The sequence below is a fragment of the Buteo buteo genome, chromosome 17 (genome assembly GCF_964188355.1).
Source record: "Buteo buteo chromosome 17, bButBut1.hap1.1, whole genome shotgun sequence".
Taxonomy (NCBI): Eukaryota; Metazoa; Chordata; class Aves; order Accipitriformes; family Accipitridae; genus Buteo; species Buteo buteo.
In genome coordinates, this window is record NC_134187.1 from 8,335,630 (window position 1) to 8,354,580 (window position 18,951).

General features: G+C 42.0%; 1 protein-coding gene across 2 annotated transcripts in view; it reads right to left on the reverse strand.

Annotated features, from left to right (window-relative positions):
- The window catches only part of KLHL29 (kelch like family member 29), a 409,774-nt gene that overhangs the window by 236,065 nt on the left and 154,758 nt on the right, over positions 1-18,951 (reverse strand). For both annotated transcript variants that reach the window (XM_075049045.1, XM_075049044.1), the window contains one exon: positions 16,305-16,610. In XM_075049045.1, the coding sequence (XP_074905146.1) occupies positions 16,305-16,565 (261 nt within the window). In that variant the 5' untranslated portion in view covers positions 16,566-16,610. The remainder of the gene's footprint in view (positions 1-16,304; positions 16,611-18,951) is intronic.

The following is an 18,951-nucleotide window of genomic DNA, read 5'->3' on the forward strand; positions in this document are numbered from 1 at the left end:
CGGGTAGCGAGAGGTGTTTCTACTTCAACACTTAATGGCTAACATGATCTTTCATACCAGCTGTATGCCAACATCCATCCAATATCTAACACAATCTCTTATTTCCAGATCCAACAGAAAAGATAAAAATAATTCCCTGGCACCAGGTACATCTGCAGAACATATTCTTCATTCTGATACAGGAACTGAATTCGCCAGCAATTAGTGGCCCGTGTGCAAAACCATGACAAAGATTTCTGAGAAATAGCTGAAACAACTCCCTAGAGGATACACTTCTAGACTCCCTTAGACTATGTATTTCTATTTGTAATGGGAAAGTGGTTCACAAAGTATTTTAGTTGCTCTGACAATTTACAACAGGGACAGACCACACCATCTTAGTGCACAGATACACCTGCTGAAAGAACAGATAAAGTGGAGATGTACTCATGCTCCTTATTGTTCAGATACAACTCAGTCAAGTATGAAACTGTAGAGTCAAGTAAAACCAATTACACTTGCCTCAAACACAAAGCCATCCCAGTAACTAGAAAACTAAACAGGGCCAGGACCTGTTACACGGCTCTGAGGCCAAATGAGATGGCCTGGCCACGTTCACAGGATTATATACTTTTACCCTCCAAAACAAGGTGGCTATATCCAAACTGCCAATTGGGAATGGCTGCTGGCCTTTGCTAATCCCCAAGCCATGCCTTGGAATTGTTTATGACAGCACTAGCTGGCCCCAGCCAAACGCAAGGCAGAGCTTGTGCTAACAATTTAATGGTATAGATGGTCAAGTTCCAGCTCTTGGGCCCATGCCCTGGCACCGCTTAATCTACTAGCATAGACCTAGCCAAACACAGTTGTATTGTGAGCAGAGCTGGCTGGAAAGCAGACACAAAAAAAAATCTGACCAAATCTAAAATGTCTATGCATTGTCATTATTCCCTTCCTTAGTTTTCTGGGTTTTTTTAAGTTTTATTTTCCAGACAGCCTTATTTCCACAGAGGTGTTCTATATGTCAAAACAACAGAAGGTCAAAATAGTTGTGGTAAGTGACAAGCGTGTTTCATTTCTTACCCACGACTCAGTGGTAGTTGCCAGCAAGCTATGGTGCTTCCAGTACAGTCAGATACACTGTAGGAAGTGTCAGAAGAGTTTAAATCAAGTGTCTGATGGAAAATGGGGGAGAAGGACAAAGATGTCGAGAGTGAAGTAGAAAGGCAAAAAGAAATGAATGAAAGCTTGGATTGGTCCACAGACTTTGCAGCATTGCTTAAGTTTTGTTTAATCTCCTAGTTCAAAGAGTTGGATGTAAAAAGGCACGCTGCTCAACAACTGCTGCAATTACCTTATCTCTCTCTGGTTTTGAACTACCTTCTTTGTTCTGTATCAAAAGAATGACCCAAAAGGTCTTTGCTGCAGAACAAATCTGCTTCCTTGCCAATGGGTCATAAGGCTAGGTAAGCAAGATTGGCTTTGCAGACTTATTGCTGAGGTCAAGGTAACTTCCATAACTACCTTTGCGTGGCAGATGCCACCTCTCTGTGCTCTGAAGGAAACCTTTTAAGAGAGTCTAGACTGACTTTTCTCCAAGACTCCTTTCCACAGCTGTCTGCAGGCTCTCACTACTAGAAAACAACCAGACTCGCTTCACTGGAAAGGGCTCTTGAAAGCCACCAGGTACCTCCCCTGCTCAGAGCAGGCTAACACTACACTGGATCACTTGGGGCTTTGTCTGCTCGAGATGTGGATAACTTCAGGGTATGCAACAACATCTCTGGGCACCTGTGCCAGTGTTTGGCTACTCTCAGTGTAAGTAATTTCTTCCTTCTATCTAACTAAGGATTTCCTTTGCTGACTTCTGTGTGCATTGCCCTTTGCCTTTCTATTGCTCGCCCCTGAGAAGACTCTGACAGTGTCTTCTCCATAAGCCCCCACTAGAAAGCTGAAGAGAGCAATCACATCCCCCTCAGCCTGCGCAAACCCAGCCCTTAGCCTCTCCTCCACCACGGGCTCTACTGCACTATTGTATGGGACAACCACCCAGCACAACCTGAGGAGCAACGTGGCCCACAGGGAACAGAGGAGGAACACAAAGTGAAGTGGTCAGCTTGGGTCTGTCTGGGTGAATTTATAGGTGGCTTGCTCCACTCTTCTGGTTATTTTAAAAGGGCCCTCTCTCACTCCACTCGGTTCACTGCAACAAAGAGCATGCTCCAAACTTTACAGAGCACTGACACCAAACTTTTGCTGACCTGTCCCTTTACAAAGCAACTAGTGATGGAAACAATGGCAATTTACAGGAAAACTCAGGAGTTATCTATATAACATGAGGATGGATCTATTGAAAGACTTGAAACAGCTGTACGGTCCATAGCTTAGATGACATCTAAAAACCTTGAAATAGCATTATCCTGAACTGCTCCAGAGCTAAACATTATTGTAAAGCAGTTCATATTTCTAAGTAGGCTGAGAAAAAAAGGTGAATGGCAGATTTGTACGTGGCAAACAAAGTATCTGTGATCCATAACTTCAAAAACTGTATAGGTGTGTATGTCTTAATCAAAGCAGCACATCTGACATAATTACGCGTGTGCATAATGACCTCAAAAGCCATCAATTCTACATATCGGACACTTCAGTCACAGGAAAACTACCAGAAAAATTATTGCAGGCAGTGGAAAAAATGTTTATGAAATGGAGTTTAAAACTTCATGAGCAAGAATGGAATTAATACACTTAAATTTTCCTCTATAATCCAGCTTGAAGAACCTTGCAAAGATAAATGCTAGACCTTTAAAAGCAGGGATGATAAAGATAATTAATGGAAGCTTAGAAAGATAATAATGTCTCAAATCCATGTGGGGTATAACTATTGCTCAGCTTTTGAGGAAAAGGAAGATAAATTATTCAGTCTTACTCCATCCCAGCATGAGGCAGAAATTCTAAAGGAAACAAGCTGTTCAAAAACAAAACTGTGACGACTATGCCAAGATAGGAGTTAGGCTCAGTAGACCTAAAAGAAATCCAAAGTTCTAGTATTTATTGGCCAATGAGGATTCTGGGTATTGTTTTAAAGCAAACTGACAACACCTCTGCCTTGTGAAGTATATTTAAGTGGTGATTCAATTCTAGCATGATGTCAGGGTTGTATCATAGAATGCTTTTGGTTGGAAGGGACCTCTGCACATCACTTGGTCCACTCCTGCTCAAAACAAGGTGAACTTTGATGTTAAATCAGCGTGCTCCTGGTCATGTCCAGCTGAGCTTGCAGTGATTCCGATGGAGATTCTGCAGCTGTTCTGGGCCTTTGCTCCAGTTTTGGACCCTGCAATGAGAATTTTTTTTTTTCCTTATATGTAATCAGAATTTATCTTGCTACAATTTGTATTCATTGCTTCTTCTCCTTTCACGGGGCACCTCTGAGAAGAATCTTTACACTGTCCCAATTAGACAGGCATAAAGAGGAATCAAACTCACCCTGAGCCTTCCCTTCCCCATGCTTAACAGAGCCAGCTCTCAGCTTCTCCTTGTATGTCTTGTGCTTCAGTCCCCAAATCACCTTGGTGGCTCTCCACTGCACTTGCTCCGCGAGGTCAGTGTCTGTCTTACACCTGGGAGCCCCAAACTGGACATGGTACTCAGGATGTAGTCACAAAAGTGACAGACAGAGCACTTTGCTTGAACTGTTTGCTACTCTTGTTGATACATCCCAGCGTTTGGTTGTCCTTCTTTGTCACCACTACTCATTTTCAACTTGGTCTCCACCAGGACCTGTAGGTCTTTTTCTGTAAAGCTGCTTTCTACCCATTTGCAGCTCAGCCTGTACTGCTGCATGGTGTTATTTCACCCCAGGTGCAAGGCTTTGCATTTGCCTTTGCTGAGCTTCATCTGGTTACTACCAGGCCATTTTTCCAGTTTGTCTTGGTCCTTTTGAATCATAGCACTGCCCTCTAGAATATTGCTCCCCTCAATTTTTTATTTGTATATTCATTGCAATGCCCAGGCTATTAATAAAGATATTCAATGTTATCAGCCCCAATATTGACCACTCATCCCACTGCCAGTGGGGCTTTGAACTGTTGCCATCTACTCCCCCTGAGTCTGGTAGTCCTGCCAGTTTTCCACCTTTCTTATAGTCAATCCATGCAGTACATATCCCTCCACATTAGTTAAAACAATACCATGGGACACTGTCAAAACTTTGCTAAAGTTAAAAGTAAATAAAAGCCCCGGGGCCCACCTTGTCCACTATCCCAGTCATCTCATCACAGAAGGTCATCAGGTTGCTCAGGTATGATTTATCCTTGGCTGCTCCAGTGACCTTCTGGTCCTTTTTGTACCTGGCAATACCTTCCAGCTACACAATCCTCCTAGACATTCAGGTGGGGCTGACCAGCTCATGGTTCCCTGGATCCCCCTTCTTGCCCTCTTTGAAGATGGCCATGACTACTGTCTTCTCTTGTCATCAGGAACCTTTCCTGATCACCATGGCGTTTCAAGGATGATAGCAAGTGACTTCAAAATGGCATCAGCTCATCTGCTTCCCTCAGCATCCCTTCATGTATCCTGCCTGGTCCCATGGAGTTGTGTATGTCCAATTCACTTAAAAGGTCTGTAAGTCCATTCCTCATCCTCTATCCCTGTCCTCATGCCTATCCTCTACCATGGGCTATACTTCACTCCCCCAGACTCTGCTGCTAGGCAAAGGGACTTGGGAGAATCTGAGAGCAGATATTGCCAGTAAAGACTAAGGCAAAGGAGGCATGAGTAACTCTGCTTCTCCTATTTCAATTTGGGACTATATCCCTTTACCCTCTGAGCAGTGGGCCCACATTGTCCTGTCGCTGCCCATGTATTTACAGGCACCCTTCCTGCAGCTTTTCATGTCCCTTGCCAATTTTAGACCCAGCTGATCTTTGGCTTTCCTAATTTTAAACCTGCACAACAAAGCACTGTTTCTAAATGCCACCTGCATAGCCTCTCCTCTCCTCTTCTCTCCTCTCCTGCTCCCCTCCCCTATGAGGAAAGTCTGTGAGAGCTGGGACTATTCAGCCTGAAGAAGAGAAGGCTCAGGGGGATCTCATCAATGTATACAAATACCTGCAAGGAGGGTGAAAAGAAGTCACTCATCTAAAAGAAGGGCCAGAAGGAGGATTCAGGGAACTAAAGGCCTCTCAGCCTGACCTCAGTGCCAGGGAAGGTCATGGAGCAGATCATCTTGAGTGCCATCACACGGCACATACAGGACAACCAGGTGATCAGGCTTAGTCAGCATGGCTTTAGGAAAGGCAAGTCCTGCTTGACTAACCTGAACTCCTCCTATGACAAGGTGACCTGCTTAGCGGATGAGGGAAAGGCTGTGGATGTCATCTACCTAGACTTTAGTAAAGCCTTTGACACCATTTCCCCCAGCATTCTCTCGGAGAAACTGGCTGCTCATGGCTTGGATGGGTGTACTCTTCGCTGGGGAAAAAACTGGCTGGATGGCCAGGCCCAAAGAGTTGTGGTGAATGGAGTGAAATCCAGTTGGCAGCCGGTCACAAGTGGTGTTCCCCAGGGCTCAGTACTGGGGCCAGTTCTGTTTTATATCTTCATCAATGATCTGGATGAGGGCATTGAGTGCACCCTCAGTAAATTTGCAGAGGACACCAAGTTGGGTGGGAGTGTTGATCTGCTGGAGGGTAGGAAGGTTCTACAGAGGGATCTGGACAGGCTGGATCGATGGGCTGAGGTCAATTGTATGAGGTTCAACAAGGCCAAGTGCCGGGTCCTGCACCTGGGTCACAACAACCCCATGGAATGCTACAGGCTTGGGGAAGAGTGGCTGGAAAGCTGCCCAGTGGAAAAGGACCTGGGGGTGCTGGTCAACAGGCAGCGGAATATGAGCCAGCAGTGTGCCCAGGTGGCCAAGAAGGCCAACGGCATCCTGGCCTGTATCAGAAATAGTGTGGCCAGCAGGAGCAGGGAGGTGATTGTCCCCCTCTACTGGGCACTGGTGAGGCTGCACCTCAAGTACTGTGTTCGGTTTTGGGCCCCTCACTACAAGAAATACATTGAGGTGCTGGAGCGTGTCCAGAGAAGGGCAACGAAGCTGGTGAAGGGTCCAGAGCACAAGTCTTATGAGGAGCGGCTGAGGGAACTGGGGTTGTTCAGCCTGGAGAAAAGGAGGCTGAGGGGAGACCTGATCGCTCTCTACAACTGCCTGAAAGGAGGCTGTAGCCAGGTGGGGGTCGGTCTCTTCTCCCATGTAACAAGTGACAGGACAAGAGGAAATGGCCCCAAGTTGCGCCGGGGAGGTTTAGATTGGACATTAGGAAAACTTTTTTCACCAGAAAGGGTTGTCAAGCATTGGAATGGGCTGCCCAGGGAAGTGGTTGAGTCACCATCCTTGGAAGAGTTTAAAAACCATGTAGATGTGGCACTTAGGGACATGGTTTAGTGGTGGCCTTGGCAGTGCTAGGTTAATGGTTGGACTTGACGATCTTGAAGGTCTTTTCCAACCTAAACGATTCTATGAGTCTATCAATATCAGGAAACACTATTTAACTAAGAGGGTGACTGAGCACTTGCACAGACTGCCCAGAGAGGTTGTGGAGTCTCCATCCTTGGAGATATTCAAAAGCCACCTGGACATGGTCCTGGGCAACTGGCTCTAGATGGCCCTGCTTGAGCAGGGGAGTTGGACCAGATCACCTCCAGAGGTCCCTTCTAACCTCAACCATTCTGTGATTCTCCCTGTTCCCATATACCTCCTTTGTTCATTTGAGCTTGCTCAGGATTTCCATGACCAGGCAGGATGGCCTCTAGCCATGCCTGTTTGCCTCTTGTACAGTGTCTGAGCAATTCCTGTGCCACCAGGAGGTTGTCACTGGTGAACTACTGGATCCTTCTGCAGGGTCTTGTACAACACAGCTCCTCTTACAAAGACTGGCACTTCTGAAAAATAATATGGATTTGCAGGGGAACACATGGTCAAATTATGCCCAGCATTGCTCTTTGGGAGTATTCCACTTGCTGGCTGACAAATGTACCTTGATGCATTACTTCAGTGGTTTTGAATGTATGGACTTTGTATAACACTTCATGTTCCTTTGGGATAAAAGGATAACTTTAATTATATATAATATTATAATATAAACAGTATATAACCTTAAACATTCAAATTACACAGCCAAAAAAGCTTCTCTTTCTTGACATGTTTGTGCAACAACTTAGTAGTAAATATTATTCACATACTTTTCAGTGCTTTGTTTCAGGATTATCATAAAAGACCTGGGATCATAAACAGCAAGAAATAATGCTATGATATGAAGAATTTATTACCAGTTATTATTCATTATTTATACAGTGGGTGCATATCGCTTTACACACAAACACCACTTTACAGACAGCATATATTTCTCTGCAGAACTTCTACAAGCTTTGTTTTCCAAAGTGAGCCGGTTTGGTGACCCTAAATTGTAGTGGGTAACAGTCACAAACATTTCAGTTTGACAGAAGCGGCGAACAACCAAAAACAGAAGAGACAGACCGACTTCTGGGAGAATTCAGAATAGTCAGTTCCTCCAAACCAAAGTAAAATGTGCATTTTGTTTGCCGAAAAATGCCCATTTCATCCAAGAACAGTGTTAGAACAGTTAACCAACACTTGGACATTCAGTAATGCTTCAAATTCCAAGAGAAAACCCAGCAAAATAACTTGGGTACCTGCAAGTTTATCCTTTTCTACATGCTACTTTGAAAAGTAATGTTTGATTATAAATCTTCATCAGAGCTGCTTCTAGACAGTGAAACTGGAGCCGGGACAAAGTGTGAGGAATTCCTTTTGAGGTCTGCCCTACAGTACTCTTGCAGGCATTGACAATAAGCCTGTGTTTTGCCCACTCACAAGATAGTGAGTCACTGTATTTCCATTTATGCAGAAGATATTTGCACCTTGTGTGCATTGTTCAGATGGGATGGAGCGCAGTTCAGCATTGCTGATGTAACGCGACTCCTGGCATTACTTCTGTGGCATCGACAGAGCAATACTCCGTCAAAACAGCACAGGCTGCCTACGTTTCATGCCATCAAGTCACAAGATCCTCATGCTCCTCTTAAAGGTCTGGCACTTTTTCAAGAGGATTTTCAGGAGTGTAGACAGGGCAGTGGTGCTCCTTTAATGTCAATTTGGAGTGTCAGCTCTGGCTGATCAGAGCTTCCTGGCATGCCCAGAGCACATCAGCCTGTGTCCCGCATTTGCAGGTGCAGCATTCAGCAGTACAAGGAGCCAGAGAACAGAGTTTAATGTACTGTTTATCACTCCCAGGGCCAAATTTATTTTTATGTCTATCAGCTTCATAGACAACTGTCGTATCAAGCAGGAAGTCAAGGCCCATAGAAATCACAGGGAGAGGTGAAGCTTGGCTCACTTCTGTTTCTTTTTCTTTTTATTCATTTGGTTCATTTGTTTTGCAAGCAACTTCTAAATTGAAAACTGCAAATCAATCAGCAATTTGAGGAAACCAATGCCATCAAGAAAATATTATCTGGCAAACAATTTATTTTCCTCCTGATATACTTTAAAATTGTGGTTTTAAGAATGACCATTGTTTTCCTGTTACTTCTAACAAAAATTATGGTCCCCACCCAACCGCTTCTGCAGCCTTCTACAAACTGTTTGCATCAGGCTCCTCTGTACCCAACGTATACCTTAATCCACTCAACTCCTCCCTTGGTGATTTCTCTGACACTACCCTCTTCATGCAACGCCAAAATCAGAAATTGACTAGTTGAGAAAGGATCGGCTTACTTGAAAGTAATTTCCATGGCCTACCTGGCAAAGTTAAGCATTGACAGCAAAAATAATAGGAAACCACCAAGTGATTCCTTGTAAAAGTCTTTTTGTAGCTACGTTTGATGGTGATAATAGCAATACAATCCTAAATGACAGCAACAACCTTAGGATTTTATGCATCTACAACTCAGATAACCTGCCCTCCTTTAGCAGTACTGCTCCTTGAAAATAAACCCTCTAATACTTAACATCAAATCATAGGCAAGGAAGCTCTCAGGCAGGCTTTTTTAGCCTGACAGGAGGCTGGGATAAATTTTCTAATGAAACACCCATGCCTCCTGAATGGCAGAAGTATATATCCTGCTGCATTTTAACGGATAATCTGCAACAAATATATGTGAAAACAAAGTGATGATGAGAAAGAAATAAGAAAATAAGAAGAACTCTAAGTCATTTCAAAGAATCAAGCACTTAAATCCTGGCCAACACACATTTTGTTTAGGTAACTCTTATTACTGGTATTTATCCCTTTTGGAAGTCAAGATACTTTTTGATCAAAGTGCCAAAGCCTAGAAATACTCCTTTTTCTCTATCCAAAGCTGTCATGTTTGTGACCTTGTAAGTACTTGGCTATGTCAATTAGTGCTTCAAAAATGCTGCCTTTCATCTTCAAATGGAACTGGGCCTAGAAACTGGCCAGACCTCTTAGCTCTTTCAACAGATGATAAACACATTGCAAGTCAAAAAAATGCAAGCAGCTTTTTTTGACTTTACAGATTAATTAGCATGCCAGGGCTTTCAGACCAATTTCAGCCCAATAAAGTATCTGCAAAAGTTGACAAACTAAAACCACATTTTGTATGTTCCAATTTCTACACTATTAAAAATATATAAAAATACATCTGAGAAAAAATACTAAAATAAGGTGGTAAGAGGAAGTGACAGATCATCAGCACAATTCAAGCCCTCTCTAGGGCCACAGATCATAAAGAATAGCCTTCTACAGAGAAGCCTGAAAAATGCCCTAGGTGTCTCTCCAGTTTGTTCAAAGGGAAGAATTGGTTCCTCTTCTTCAAGGCATTCAACACATCAGTTTTGGAACCCCCCACTGATCTTGCTTTGCTCTCTTGTCCCTTGGTGGCACAATTACTTTCCAGGAGTTGTAACTTTTTCATAATAGCTTAACGTGATTACTTCAGCAGAAGTCATTGCTGAGTTCAATTTACAGAGATTTTTGGTCGATTTGTAAATAGCAAAAAGAAATAAAGTCTCCTGGGAGTCAACGATCAAATCTCAAATCTCCATGTTTCCCCCTCTCATTCCTGGTACAAGCTCTGCCCATTCCTTAAAAGGCAGCTCTCAAGATTATTTGAGGATACCAGGAGGATACTATAATGATATTTTTTTGTGGTGCACTCTGCCGCTTTCACCCTAGCTGAGCTGGTGTGATGGCACGTCATTGCCAACGTAATACACTTTGGCTGTCTTTCCTTGCTTGCAAACTGCTCACAGAAGGCACAGTCCAGAAGCTGCACTCCAGTTAAATAGTGTGTCACCCCGAAAGGTAAATTGTGCAAAGCTTATTGAACTTTCAAACCTAGAAAACCAGGAGAATGTGATTTTGGTGTCAGGGAAAACCTGTCCTTGTCTTCCGTTAGAAACCATCAAGTGTTATGTACTCTGGGCAATGCTCTGATTTCCTATACAGTCATGTAATAGTCTGCCATAATTAGAGTGTCAAATGCACCACAAGTCTCTGCATAGGTGGGAACGGGCTTGCATCTCATTTACCAACGAAACTGGACATTACTCTATTTTCAGAACGTATCCATAGGTAAAAATAGGCTCCTGGAAAAAAAATCAGTTGCACTGTTTGACATCCAGCAACTGAAACCTTACTTACCATCACAGTAATTTGCCAAAAGAATGAGGAGAATCTTTAACACAGCTTTTGCTGTTATTGTACTTGGGGTGGACTCCTATATTGCGCCCAGATGAAAGAATTGACAGGCTACTATCTGAAATGCTGACAAAAATATGCCAACTATCAATACAAACCCTCAGGGGAGTGGAAGAGTAGCTTTGCACAGAGAAGCTGAAGAGCAAATCCTATATACTTCATCACTGCATGTTTTGACTGTTTTCTAGCAACTGTTGTATTCCAATATTTATAATCTCTCTCTTTATGCAAGCCTCTTATGTTTTATAATAAAAAGAGTACATAAATTTCAGTTACCGTTGCAGAGCAAATTGTTGTATGTAATTAGTCATGTACAACATAAGGCGTAACTTGAAAAACAATTCGTGTTTATTTTTCCTCTGCTTAATCAATATTTTAAATATTTGTGGAAGCCATACACCAGCTTAGCAAATCATCACCTCCAAAGCGAAAGAGAACAGACAACACAAATTCTGCAATGTACAGCAAATCATCTGCATATGACAGACTGCTGTTGAGGGAACTAAATTTTTTTTGACCATAAAGGAAAGAAGCATATAACATTTTACTTCTGTGCTGTTCCACTTTATTCCTTTTTACTGTGCATTTCTCAGCCATACTGACTTGTTTTTCCTTTAACATAAGAATTCTCTTCCCTCCCCACGCATCTTTTTAACGCTATTTAGTTGTAGTGATGCACAGAGACAAAGACATTGGGGGAGATTTTTTTCCCCTGCAAACCTTGCCTGACTTTCCAGAGGGGTTAACAAATGCTTTAGCATCTCTGTCTTCTCTCCCACATCATAACTGTGGCTAACCACAGAGGGATAAAAACTACAGTAGCAACAACACACAGTCTTAAATGCTATGGGAGTATTGTAAATACAGGAGGCCAGGATTACATCTCAGTTATGTTATTTAAAGACTTAAAACTATACAGTTATCCCTGAGCTCAACTAGAGAAAATATTTTCAAAACTGAAGACTGGCATTTTTATAAAATTTGTCAGAGGTTTAACCTTGAGAATAACAAATCATTGGGGGGGGGGGGGGGGGCTTAAGAATCAATTTATGTTCCAAGCAAAGGGTTTTTAAAATGAAGGTTGAAAAAAAATTTAGATCTCGCTTGGTGTTGCACAGATTCTGTTGATGTATCAATCTTTTCAGGCATTTAAAAATAATATAGAGATGATAAAAGTAAATGTTCTATAACCAAAAAATCTCTTGGTAATAAAATTTCAAATTACAGCCCATGACAACACTTCTAAATTGAAGCTGTGATACAGGAGCTTTGATGGAGAAAATTGTACAAGTAACTCGCAAAGTAATTCGGAAAAGCAACAAAGAATGAACGTGCTGCTGAGATGAACAGAAAACATAGCTGGAATGGTGTGCAGCATCCTTAAATGAATTTTAGACTGTTTTGTTGCCAATATCTTAAGCAGTGCTGCAGTCTTATATGGATTTCTTTGATAGCTTCCTTCTATCAACAAATAACCTCACTGCAGGAAAAAAAACCCAAAACCCCACTGCACATGGACAAACCCAAACCTGAGTTCAATCATCATACATGACTGGGCTCAGAGTGTGACAAATTGATCCCAATGCAGAAGTTTAATGGTAGGAATTGCACTCTCCTATCTACTACTTCAGGTATTCAAGGGGTTGAGGAAGTATCTCCAGCAAAGGACTCATCTCTTCAAACTACGCTGACTCTGCATGCTGGTCTGTGGCCCAACACTTTGGATACAGTACCAGGGTAGAAAAGCCAAACTGAGTAAAAAAGCTGGAATGTTGCTCACAGTGGCACGGAATGAGCAGAAAAACCAATAATCACTACCTCCGAGTGCCTCAGATTCCCTGTTGGCATACTGGGAGTGCAACATTAAACTATTTCTCACAGGTTGTTGAGGTTTAAATAGTTTTTCTGATGTCTTCTGGCAGCCTCCAATGAAATGGGTTATAGCAGTGCAAAGTATCATCATCATTTTGTTCAGCAAAAAATAAAGCTCAGAAAAATACAGCTTTTTTGTTTAAATAACTCAGACCAAACATCCGTAACCACTTAAATGTGGCAGATCCACTAAGTGTGATTTGTACCAAAGCATCTGTGGTAAGAAGGTTACAGGTATGCTTTGAGAATAAATTTCAAAGGTCTGCAAAGTATAATTAGTTCTAAAGTTCTCCTACACATTAATAATTAGTAATAAAATCCTTCTAAAGCCCTCCACAGAAAGATGTAAAAAGCTCTTCCAGAAGCATAAAAACACAGACCAAACCCAAACCCCTCATAGGTGGTGTTACATATCTTAAGCTTCCCTCTGAAGATGGTTTTACCTCTCTCCAACAGTTAATTTGATCAATTTTTTTTCCCAATGCTTTTTCCATTCACATCACATAACTCGGGGTGAAGTCTTTAATCTTACATAGATTTACATAATAATTTAAAGACCAAACGGTTCAGCCAGATTAGATAGTCTAGTGGTCCTTAAAACCATTTATCTATGAATTCCCTGACCAATTCCATCACCAACACAGCAAGTTTCATGGTCCAGTTACATGTCAGAGAGAAAAGAAGTTTTTCCCTCTATTTCAAATTTGTCACTTTAGGATTCTGTTAATTGAGAGCTGAAGGACACGAATCTGACCAATGTCTGCCAATACTGGTATCCAGAAGACAGATCTTGTCAAACAGACTTCATTTCAGTCTTTGACAAGATTATGACTCTGATAACACATCATGGAGGATGATGGCATGTATATGTATTTTTAATAACTATTGACTTAGCACTTTGGTGAGAAACTCTTGAGCAATTATTAGCTGTGCAGACATGGGATCAGAGGAAGGGAGAAGTTTTATTGCCACGCAAGGGAATGGTGAGTCTGATGCTGAAAGGATGCATATGGTTTTGGTACCTATATTTTCAAAGGCAGATGAAGAATGGAGGGGATGCAAAAGATACTCGGTTATTTGGAGGCTACTAAAACTGGTCAACAGCAGGAAACTAGAGGAATCAAGGACCAAAAGTTTGAAGACAGACTAAATGGTTTATAAAAAAAAATGAAACAAACTTTTAACTGGCAGGATAATTAGTTAGTAGGAACACAAAAATAAAGGGAGATGGACAGTTGGCCCCTATGCTTTCAGATCTTCAAACCAGCTCGGGAAGATATGCTAAAGTCAAAACTGGTAACTGCATGATACACAGAGTCCTTTCTGTCCTCAGCCTGGAGGAACATTGCTGGCTGTACCCATATCCTTGGACAAAGAGACAAGGAGAATCAGGTTCTCAATCTTCTTGCTCTATTAACACCATGATACTTTCTTTATTCACCATGTCACCTCTGGTGTGGGGCACCCCCTTCCCACTGAGTTTAGTGACATCTGCCATAATGTTGGGGAAGGTTCAGACTGCAGAAGGGCAGCTAAGTAATCAAATATCCTGCTCCCAACCACAAAACAGAACTAAGAAATTCAGCTTAAGATGACACCTGCCCCCATGAGCTGGTACCCCATAAACATGCTCACAAAAAGGCTGCAGAGGGTAGACTGTGAACTCTCCACAGCTCAAGGCAACACAGCACATTCCTGTTTTGTAAAATAAACCAAGCAAACACATTATTCTTCCGAGTTGTGATTTCCTCATTATACGGATTTAATTTTTTATGCCTAACCATTAGCTGGATTCTATAAGGGAAAGGCACTGGCTGGTTACATTGCTAACCACAAGTGTAAATCTGCTGTGTGTGAAGGAGAGAGACAGAGTCAGGCAGGGTGAACATGAGTATGTATGAGTACCTGATGTTTTTTTCTGACATCGTTTCACATCATTAGTTGGAAGCTTGCTAGGCACCATACCTTTACATCTCTGTTCATCCTACCCACCTCACTTCTTTCTCAAAGTTTTTTCTTCTTTAATACATGCAGTTTTGAATTTTTAGAGCTGTTTAGCCGATTCTTGGCAGAAGAGGCTGGGGCAAAGACTGTACGCATTTTTACACATTTATTTTATGGGAGATTACACAGCTGATTAACAGTTCTCAGAATAAAAAGTGTCCCATGTTACCTCCATTCTAGTATATTTATTGCTTTTGATCTGTTCATGCCAAAACATTCTTACTAATGAAAGTCATCAGAAAATTGTCTAATAACGTAATTTAGAAGACAGTTCACATTGAGCATATGATCAAAAGGCATTTAACTTGCTGTTCCTGCGTCCTCTCCCCCAATAAACACATGGTTTACTGGCACTGCTATGCTTCAAAATGGTTTTGAACATCTGGGAGAAGGGCTGATCAGCACCAGACAATCGTTGGACTCTAAGCAGACCCAGGAACAAAGGTCATGATAAATGAAATGACTGCTTTGGCTCCAAAATTGCCTCAATCTTCTCCAGACAAAGCATGATTGAAATGCATCTATCTGTGGATAGCATCTGGAGAACTCTAAATATGTTTTGATCACAATCTGATTGGCTTTCTTCAAATGAAAATAATTTGAAGAAGCCATGGAAAATTTTTAAAACCAATCACACTGTAAACTTCGGCCTAATGTTTCCTTCTGCAGCACTGACCTTGTTTTTCTACAGTGTGAAAAAAAAATCAATATAATAATGGTACTGCAGTAAAATTTCAGCTTGCTCTTGGCTTACTTTAAATAACTTTATTGTCTCCTTTCCCTCTGTCTGCGTCTGCTGTATTTGGCACTTGCAGTTATTAAAATGAAACCAAGTTGAAAGAAAATGTTAAATATCATAAAAAGAAAACCAGCAGTGCTTCTGGCTCACTTTGCTAATGCTGTGGTCACCTTTACAATTTGCCAGGGTTTTCTATTCCCCAGCTGTTCTACCTGAATTTGCATGCAGAAAGAAACCCCAACTTTCTACTGGAATAACAACTTGTACTCTGCAGATTTAAAAGAGCTAGATGTTTTTCAAAAAAAAGGAAAAGTCACCCTCTTCCCTCCAATTATATATTAGAACAAAAAAGCCCAACAGTTTACTAGTGATTTCAATTCTTTGCCACTTAACATTTTCTTACTCCTTAGTGTGCACTTCTGTACAAATGAGAGAGCCTGGTTATAGAAATCCCACTGTTAACTCCAGTCTGCACTAAGAACGAGGCCTTGAGACCCTTACAGGAAAGTACCAACTAAAGAGAAGAAAAAACACCACTCAGTCAAAATTATGCCCTTTAGTCACTTTCCACTCCCTCTGGATGAAAACCACATCTACTTGTTGTCAACCACAGCTCTACCTTGCTCATCAGACAAGACGAGCATTCCCAAAAGCAAAAGCGGGAACCACACGTTCCAGGGAAAGCAACGCAAAGCCCAAATGTAGGCAGTGCTGAAAGGAAAGAAGCATTTGCTCTGCTTGGGCCTCTCAGAAGCATGGGAGCCCTCAGTCTTGGAGCAAGAGAGACCTACTCTAGTGTATGCACAACACACAAAAGAATAAAAAAGACATAGACTGCCCATAGAGATTTTTCTTTCCTCCTCTCGGCTACACCATGAACTCAGATTTTGCAAAGGGACAGAGGAAGCTCCGTCTCTAACATCCCTTCAGCACATCAACCCCAGAAAAAAAAGCTAAATTCTTACTTTGGTAGTTGAAGCTGGAGACGAGTTGGCCACCAGGCTCGTGATCACATCGCTGTTGACGGTGGTGCAAGCAGCAGTGGCCGGGGTGGGGAGCCGGGAGGGGACGATGGGCAGGGGCAGCAGCCCGGGGCGGTTGTTGCTGTTGGTGCTCGCAGCGCTGCTGCAGTTGGTGCTGCTGACGTGATTGCCGTTGGAGCTCCAATCCCGGCGATCCCACCCAGCCCGATAATCTCTTTCAAACCGGCTGTGGTGCCGTGACATCTCGATGGAGGGCAGCTTCTTCTCAAAGGGAACTCGAGAGCTTGCCTTAAGGATTAAAACCAAAGAGGTGTTAGGAATAAGGTCCCAGCACAGCAATTGTACTCTATAATCACCAGGGCAAGTCCCTGCCATGCCTCCTCTGCTTTAGGAGAGCACTGTTTCTCCCCTTTTCCCAGCTAAACGTCCAGAGATAAAGAGTGATGTTGTAGTAAATGTTAATCTAGAACACAAATGAGAGAGTTTGGATAACTACAAGCATGTGGTGGAGAGACCAATCCCTCAGACCTGAGGAAACACCATCTGCCCAAGCTATCCAGCAGGATAACAAGCAACAGCACACAAATCATGAAAACCTGAGTTAGGAGAAAATCATCATTCAGATCTCCTGAGAGCAGGAGTGTTTACAACAGCTCCATCTTGGGAGTTTTCTCAGTAGCCTTCAGATCATTTCTGTAGCTCTTTTCTGCACCTGATGCATGACCAAATATTAACCCTAAAGATCAGAGGCAGAAAAATCTGCCTGCTAAATCTATCCATTACTTCTCTATTTTCAAAGCCAAATATTGCTTTACACAGCCCCCTCCCCTCCTTTTTGCTAGACCTCCTCACTGGAAGCTCCTACAGGAATGCTTCACCCTATGACGCCTGAGGTCTCTGCAGCATGGCTGCTCTCAAGGAAGGCCAACATGTCTTGTCTCCCCCCATGCTTCTGGCTAGACTTAAAACACTTACTATACCTAAGATGATAGAATGACCTAGTCGCTTTGTGTGATCATCCCACCCTTATCATTACTTACCTCCTCAGTCTTTATTATCCACAGATTTTATCTGCCAGGAGCAAGGCTTCTGAACACAATGCTGGGAGTTGAGACTCCCAACATCTAATCCTAGTTCTGATAATTATACGTTATGTAGCCTAGAGCAGTTACTTATGTCTTCCTGCCAAGGTCTCCTAACCTGCAGAATGGTGGCAATTGCTATTTTCCCAGCAGTGTTCAGAGTAAGTGAAAGTTTACAGCATTTGGAATTGAAGAACAATATAAATAAATGCTAAATATACTTATCCCATAAATAAATAATAAGTATCTAGGTCACTGCAGCATCTGATTTATTTTATTTGCATCACACGATCCAGTAAGTTCTTTGTAATAATAACAACAGGTCAGTTGAAGTAATTTTGTTTCACAAATTCTTAGATACAAAAATGGACAATAAAAGCATCTGCTTATAATGGCTCAGGAGGGAGCTGGAACCAAACTCACCCAGAAACTTAAAGAGAAGAAACTACTCTAAGAGGGATATAACTTAGAAGTGGTATAAAACAGTGTGCCTATCAACAATGTTAGTTATTCACCTGGTAGAAATTTTTAAAAAAGGCGAACAAACCCAACTATTATGACTAAATAATTAGAGGTTCAGCTGGTTCACGAGAAAGCTACTAGCTCAAGACGAAGCAAACTCTTCCTCAATCAAAAATACAGTAATATAAATGTGTATTAAAAAAGCAAATCCCTCCACAATCATTATCCTCAACAAAAGGCAAATCTCCCAATAAGCTGCATTTGTGATGGTTATGTTGCCCCTCTGCAGGAGTGAGCACCTCCAGTGACAGCGTATATTGGGGACCACACAGCAATGTTTTAGATATTGACTAAAAAATTAACATTCCTCTTAATCCAACAGAGCCAGCTATTTTTTCTCCGGTAGGATTTGATGCAAGATTTGACTTGAAGGTTGAGGATTCACTGATATTTACTTAGATTTTTCTTTCTTGTATTTTTGTGGCTATCTGATACTTTAATTCAGAAAGCTCATTTCGCGTTTTCCAGAGGACCACGTGGAAATGACAGCTATACACAGAACACAGCAAAAACCAGAGACACAAGTGCTGTGAAAGATGCTGTAGTGAAAACAGAAACTTTTGTTTTAGTAGAGGTAAAGAAAGCAAGTTTTTCCTATAGTGGCAACTATCTCAGAATAAAATCAGTACCTAAAGAGAGCATCTTTAAAGGTTAGAAATTCCACAGGTATAAACCCCCTTCCTTTTGCTTTATAAACATTTTGCAAAGCCAGGCAAAAAGGGAGACTGTAAACTGCAAGCTACAATTTCAAAATATCCTTTATTATTCCTTGCCTTTGGAAAAGTTTCTTTTTAAATCTGCACAGTCTCCACCACTGTATGAAGCTATCTTTTTTGACTGTTTGGATGGTGGCTGTCAAGTGAATGCCCTTCTCCTCCTGAGCTTGAGGATCTCCATTAGCTGTATTAGTGCACTTCTTGACAAGGCAACTAGAGAGAACCAAATCACATATCCCCCACCCACCCACACACTTGAGTATATCTGACATTTAATTCAGCAGAGAGCAGAGGCACACATGCACATAA